This window comes from Nannospalax galili, unplaced genomic scaffold (genome assembly GCF_000622305.1).
Source record: "Nannospalax galili isolate Female #2095 unplaced genomic scaffold, S.galili_v1.0 scaffold189, whole genome shotgun sequence".
Taxonomy (NCBI): Eukaryota; Metazoa; Chordata; class Mammalia; order Rodentia; family Spalacidae; genus Nannospalax; species Nannospalax galili.
The window spans coordinates 713,337-720,870 of record NW_008360331.1 but is presented as its reverse complement, the minus strand read 5'-3'; the positions used below and the strand labels follow the sequence as shown (position 1 = coordinate 720,870).

The window sequence follows — 7,534 nt, the reverse complement described above, 5'->3', positions numbered from 1 at the left end:
TTTTTTTAAATAAATATTTTATTATTTTTATTTTATGTGTATGAGTGTCTTGCCTGCATGTATGTGAGTGCACCCGTGTTTGTGCAATGCTATGGAGGTCAGAAGAAGGCTTCAGATTCCCCTGGAACTGGAGTTAAGGACGGTTCATAGCCACCATGTAGGTGCTGGGACTCAAACCCGGGTCCTCTGCTAGAGCAGTCAGTGCTCTTAACCACTGAGCCATCTCTCCAGCCTATGATATATTTTCTTATAAACAGTACTAATTTAAAAATAATGTGCACACCTGTAATCTCAGTATTCCGGAACCTGAATCAAGAAGATCAGATTCCTGGCCAGCCTGGAGCATATATTGTGACCCTACCTCAAAAGAATAGATAAACAATAGATGACAGATGATAGATGATATATAGACAGATAGATGATAGAAGATAGGTGATAGATAGACAGATAGATAGATAGGTGGTAGATGATCGATGATAGAGATAAATTGCCTTCCATCTTTTTTCCTGTTTCCTGAGGCCTAGAAAAGACATACGATAGAGATTCATCTTTAACTGGTGTCCTAAGCCATGCCATGGCAGAGCTGCATGACAGATAGGCATGGTTCCTGGAGCAGCCCTACGAGCAGAGTGCCCATGTCTACAGCAACTAATTGGCCAGTTTCATGACAGAGAAATAAAATTATATTTTCTGTTAAGTACTTTAGCTTTTCCTCATTAAAGCAGTGTCCATTATCCCAATTAATACTATATATGTGAAGAATATGATATATGGAAAAAAGTTACAAATTAAAGCTGTCACCTGGAGACCTAAACTAAAGCTGTCATCTGGAAGAGCCTAAAGAAGGTGGTCACAGAAAAACAAATAAAGGGTTGCATCAGGGTACTTTCTGGAGGAAGGCAGACCATGTGAACTTCCGACAGGAAGCCTCTAGGTAGCCAGATCAGTGATAAGGTAAGGTGTGAGGGGGTGTTCTTTGATTTTTGTTTTGCGTTTTTGAGAAACGATCTTATTTGTATTGTTGGCTAGCCTGAAACTCAGTGTGTACCCCGCCCCCAAACCAGGCTTTGAACTCATAGAGCTCTTCCTGTATCAGTGTCCAGAGTGCTTGGATTATAGGTACATACCATTGTTTTTCTGTCTGTCTGTCTGTCTTTCAGTTTCTGTTTTCCATTTTGGACTGTCTTGGCTTTTGACATCTAAAAGGCTAAGAGCAAGTACCACTGAAAGCATTTAATCTACTTTAAAATTTCAATAAGACCAATCAGTTACAACACTTCATAGAAAGCCAGTAAGATAGGTAGAACCAGAAGAGGGTATATTAGCAGGGGGGGGGGTGGTGAACAATAGAAATTGATGAGAGATTACAATTGGTGTCAAAAGCAGAAAAGGAAAAGAAGCCAGAAACAATTCAAAGCCTGAGAGGCCAGTAACCACAAAATCATGAAACTGTTGCCAGTTAACAGTAACTCGGAGCAAGCTTTGGGCAGCTGAAGAGGATGTAGAATTTGGTTTCCTCTGTTACCTTTGAGTTGTATTTTGGTTCTATTAAGTTTTGAACTTCAACTTTATACATTTCAACTTCCACCCTGATAAAACTAGCTTCTGGAGATGATTTTCTAGCTCAGCATTTTCTTTTCTCACCTCTAAACTTGTACAGAAGTCTCTCCTTGTGCTTCATCTTCATGTTCAAATTTCTGCAGGAGCCTGGGACCCAGCAAACCAATCAGGAGACTTCCTATTGGTGCTGTGATGAGGATGGCCAGAAATGCCATGGTTAACACATCCATTCCATATTCCTCGAACTGCTTCTCTCCATGTGATCTTGCTGTGTCCAGAGCCACAGATCCTATTGCAGCCTGGGAAAGATTCAGCATAAGGTTGGAAACATCATAAGATATATATATATATATCCATTTTTTTTGTCTTTTTTGAGACAGGGTCTCCTTGTAGCCCCAGCTGTCCTGGAACTCACTATGGCTGGCCTCAAACTCATAGAGATCCACCTGCCTCTGCCTCCCAAGTGCTGGGATTAAAGGCACATGCCACCACGCCCAGCCCATAAGATACATTTTTAAAAGTGACTTATTTGAGACAACACCTTGCTTTTTCTTTTGCTCAATCGAGTCCTATCAGTCTTCTTTCAAAGTGTACTGCAGGTTTTGATTATCTACAGATTCTCCTGCTCTTGCATGGAGAGCAGCCCTGCCTTCTGCAATAATTATGCCCGATCCATGCACACATCAGGTACTACATTTCAAAACACTAGGAAGAAAATAGACTCAGTATTAATCAAGTATTGTTGTACACGCTAAATGTCTTTTGAGTAAAGATGAAAGCTGCTGCTTTTTCATATTTTATTTTAATAACTTGCATTAAGAAAGAAAAAGCTTGCAAAGTGCAGTGATATTTATTAGAAGAGGGTGGAGTTTGAAATTAGTTTTCTCTGAGGCATAAACTAATAGTATGAAACATGGAGGTGGACATATCTTTAAAACACTCTTAATCTTATTAGGTATTTGGTGAATTCTTTGCCCCAGGAGTTAGTAAAATGTTTCATTTAATGTGTGTCTATTAGAATGTATTATAAAAATTTTCATTTTCTTTTATAGGCAAAATGCATTATTATTAGTACACACGGGGAGAGATTAATAAGCCCTCTGATTGACTCCTTGTTCTGCAGAGCAGAACATTTGCTCCTAAGATAATAAAACAGGAGAGAAAATGTGCATCAAGCACACAATGACAGAATCTACCAATTGCTCACACATGTCTGAACGCCCACCCCTTCTCCCTTCTGTAGCAGAACTGCTGGGCGTTAGCTGGTCATGTTGCTGAAAAAAGAGAGAACTCATGCTTCCAGTCTCTTCTGCAACTAGATGTAACTATGTATTTAAGTTCTGGCTACTAAGTGATAAGCTGGAGATCAGAAATGTATCATAGACTGTTACTCAAAAAGGAATGGACACATGTATTCAGCCCTCTTCCCACTGGATGAAAATGGTACAAGGTTGGGGGCTGAGAGCTGTTTTGAAATGTCCATGCTAGGCTACTGGCAAGACAGAAAGAAAAATCTAGCTCATTCAATCCCTGGGTTATTTGTTATGCTCTTTGCTATTACGGGTTACCCTGTGCAATAAGTAATTCAACATTTTGTGAATTTTGGGTAAGAACATCACTTGTTAGATTGCAATGCATATTTCTCTTTCAGTTCTCTATTTTATGCGCATGTTTATGTATGTTCTAGGGTATATGTATGCCAAAGTTTGATTTAAAATATATCTCCTATGACAGATTATAAGACTAAAACATTAAAAGCATATACAAATAAATGCATCATCTATCTATCATCTATCTATCATCTATCTGTCTGTTATCTATCATCTATCATCTGTCATCTATCTATCTGTCTATTCTCTGTCTATCCATGCATACACACACACACACACACACACACACAGACTTTAATTCCAGCACTCAGGAGGCCTGGCAGGTGGATCTTTGTGAATTTGAGGCCAGTCTGGTCTACATAGTGAGTTGTAGGCCAGCCAGAGCTAATACAATGAAAGCCTATCTCAAAAAACAAAAACAAAACCCACCAAATACAGATACAGACACACAGACACACGCACACCTTATTTCTTATGTAGTAAGATACAATAAGACAAAATAGCCTTCCTATATGTTATTCATATATAAATTCAACTAACTGCAGCTCAAAAATTCTTCAAAAATTTGCATCTGTATGAACATTACAGATTTTCTCCCTAAACAATACAACATAAGGACTATTTACCTTGTATTGGATATTACAAGTCCTTTAGAGATAATTTAAAGTGCATAAGAGATGCTTAAGTTATATGCAGACAATGAACCTTTTACACAAGGATCTTGAGTGTCTGCAGATTTGGAATTACGGGGGTTCTGGAACTACTGCCCATGGGACTGAGGATGACTGCCTCCACATGAGAAACAGTGTTCAACCCACCCTTCCTTCTTAACCTAAAGACAGACCTCATGGCTTCTCTTCGACATCTACAAATCACTATAATCACTATTCCTGACCATTGTGGCCATTATTAAGTAAAGTAAGGATCACATGAACATAGCACTAGGATGCTGCAGCAGTTTTTTGCTAATTAAGACAGATACAAAATGATTAACAGTGTCTGCAAGATGGATATTCTTGACAAAGGCACACTCATGTCCCAGGCAGTCAAAGCAAGATGGAGCAGGTAGTGAAACACTTCATGGTGGTACTCAAAACAGCATGCAATTTAAAATCTAAATGCTATTTCTGAAATTTTCCACTCAACATTTTTGGACAGTGGTTGTCACAGGTGACAGAACCTACAGAGAGTAAAACAAAGGATGAAGTGGGACCACTGTAGATCATCTCCTGAACCTTTTCAATAAATTCTCATTCCATTATCTACAAAGATCTGGTCACATGTAATTGATCATCAGTCATAGTGCCACTGAAGGTTTCCAAACATTAAGATGAGCCATGCTTGCTTGCTAACCCTCTCCCTTCTTCTCCTTCCTTCCTTCCTTCCCTCCCTCCCTCCCTCTCACTTTCTCCCTCTCTCCCTTTCTCTCTCTCTCTCTCTCTCTCTCTCTCTCTCTCTCTCTCCTCCCTTCCTTTCTTTCTTCTTGGGAGATTTGAAATAAGAAGCATTAAGCACTGTCTTTTGAGGTGACATTATGTTCCACTGATAAAAACTCACTCAAACACTTGCCTCCACAGCTCTCTACTTGCATAGGGATTTCTGGCATTCTCACCTTTACCCTGGTGACTTAAAGAAATTTAAATGAACCATCACACTTATATATCAATATATCCCCAAAAGAAACTTCTAGAGATTGGTGTAAAATCTTCATCCAACTCTGCAATCATTTACTCTTACTGCAATCATTTGCCAATTATTCACTTTCACCAAATTTAGATAAGTCTTCTTATTTGATAATTTGAGATGTCATACAGAAATAACAGTTGCAATGATTCGCTTTCCTATTGACAATTACCTGAACTGTGGCCTTCGGAAGCCATGCAAAAGAAATAAATATCTTTTCCTTTATGTTAAAACCAGCAAAACACACCATCATAAATGTAGTCAGAATTCGTATCAATACCGCAATGCCCAGGGTTGCGACACAAAGGCCTGAAAGAAACACTCAATGTTTAGGAATAATGAAATAATAGTGGGGAAATTACCTTTCATGTCTTGGTACCTACTCAAAATACTATCAATGGGAATAATGTTAAAACATTAAAGGCAAAATAAAAATGGTTACATATAATTTATCAAGAAATCAACATGAGAACAAATCATACCATTTGTTTAAAATATTTTCCTTAGATTAAAACCAGAACTTAAAACATATTTGAACTCTTACAAAGGACATTTAAATTAGATGGTTACACATCTATCTTCCTCGAATTTTGAGAGTCATCAAGCCAAAGTCAGTCGTACATTATGCCTCAGCGTGTACACAGTGCCTTACATACTTTATAGAAAGATCTACATTTTCTTGTATGCTTTTATTTAACAAGACTTCATTAAATGGTATAATGCATGGCAAGCTTTAAACTAGGTACTGGACACACAAAATGCATACTAGACAGAATTTGTTTTGATGAGTCTCAAAGCTGAAGAAAACAGAAACAAACATCTGCTTCATATCACTGTGCAGATAAGTGTGAAGCAGGAATAGAAAAGAAAAATCCAGTATTTTCATGAAAATAGTTACGAATTCTTTGCAGTATTTTTCAGCCAGTTTGGAGGGAAGAAGCCACTCAGACTGCTGGAGACCATTTGAAGCTCGGAAAAGAAAATCATTTTCTCAAGATTGATATACACACACTGCAGGAGGGTGTGCTATGGGTTCTTTGTGGGAAGGTTTAACTTTGTTGAATAACAGTTCTTCATATTAGAGTTTTCAAAAGCATCTGCTTCTTGAAGTACAAGATACCAACAAATTGCTTCATATTGTTTAAAATTGATGTCAGTGTTGTGGAAAGGTTAGAGAACTGACATGGAGTGAGGGGCATGGAAGGTTCTGGAAAAACACTGATTAAAACAAGTATTTAAACTACATATGCTACAAAGGAAGACTTAAAGGACCATGGAAAAAAAAGCAGAATTCAAAGAAATAATGTTGTTGGTTTGTTTTGTTTTTGAGAAGCATCTCCCTGTAGTCCCAGCTGGCCTGGAACTCACTATGTAGAACAGTCTGGCTTGGATCTTATAGAGATCTACCTGCCTCTGCCTCCCGAGTGCTGGGATTAAAGGCAAGTATCACCACACCTGGCTGAAATAATGTTTTAAAGAGACAATAGCAACAAATACCGATGACTGCTCAATAAGTCAAAGATGGAGTTAGTTACACAGTCTTGGTGAGAACACCACTGGTTGTGTAATGGAGCAGAAACTGTACTGAAATGTACTGAGGAGGGAATGGGAGTTGGTGTGGAAGACTAGAAGCAGTCACTTGTTTTGAAAGTTTAAAGGTAGAAGAGGGCACTTGAGAGATGGCTCAGCAGTTAAGAGCACTGGCTGCTCTTTCAGAGGACATAGGTTCAATTCCCAGCACTCACAGGACAGCTAACAACCATTCCTAACTCCAGTTCCAGGGGGTTGAATGCCCTCTCTTCTGGCCTCCATGGGCACTGCATGCATGTGGTGCATTTACGTACATGTAAGCATAACACTCATACACATGAAATACAAATAAAATAAATAAATTTAAAAAAAAAAGAAATGTGAGAGTTGGGTGTTGTGGCGCATCCCAGCACTTGGGAGGTAGAGGCAGACAGATCTCTGGGAGTTCAAGGCCAGCCTTGTCTACAGAGTGAACTCCAGGCCAGGTAGAGCTACAGGGAGACCCTGTTTTTGTTTTTTTTTTTTAAACAAAAGCTCCCCCCACCCCAAGAAACTCGGGATTAGCAACTTCTTCAATTCTAAAGAAAACTGTAGGAAGCACATCAAAAGACATATTCGGGGGCCAGGAAGAAGGCTCAGCGGGTAAAAGCGCTGGTCCCCAAAGCCTGATGTCTTAAATTGGATTCCTGAAACCCACTTAAAAACCTGGATGCCATGGTGTGACTCTGTAACGCCAGCACTCCTAGGGCAAGATGGGAGGTCGAGGCAAGAGATTCACCCAGAGTGTTCTCGCCAGCTAGCTTGCAGTGTGTAGTATAGCAGAGATATGAGGAAACAAGGTGGAAAGTGGGAACTGGCTCCTGAAACTTGTCCTCTGACTACCACGTGTGCCATGGCGCTTAAGTGTGCCTGCATTCACACACACACAGTAAGTAAAAATATTCAAGATGCATAAGAATAAGGGGAAAATGGGGCTGGAAAGATGGCTCAGCAGTTAAGAGCACTGACTGCTCCTGCAGACGACCCAGGTTCGATTCCCAGCACCCACATGGCGGCTACGAACCGTCCTTAACTCCAGTTCCAGGGGACTCCAAAGCCCTGTTCTGAGCTCCGAGACATTGCACGACATGGGTGCACTCACATACATTAAA

At 39.6% G+C, this 7,534-nt stretch overlaps 1 protein-coding gene across 1 annotated transcript in view; it reads right to left on the bottom strand.

Annotated features, from left to right (window-relative positions):
- Nucleotides 1-439: 439 nt before the first annotated feature.
- Slc9b2 (solute carrier family 9 member B2) overlaps nt 440-7,534 on the bottom strand; it is a 34,908-nt gene continuing 27,813 nt past the window's right edge. The window contains exons 11-13 of the mRNA XM_008826195.3: nt 5,026-5,162; nt 1,645-1,859; nt 440-1,207 (exon numbers count right to left, since the gene is read on the bottom strand). Of these exons, the coding sequence (XP_008824417.1) occupies nt 1,647-1,859; nt 5,026-5,162 (350 nt within the window). The 3' untranslated portion in view covers nt 440-1,207; nt 1,645-1,646. The remainder of the gene's footprint in view (nt 1,208-1,644; nt 1,860-5,025; nt 5,163-7,534) is intronic.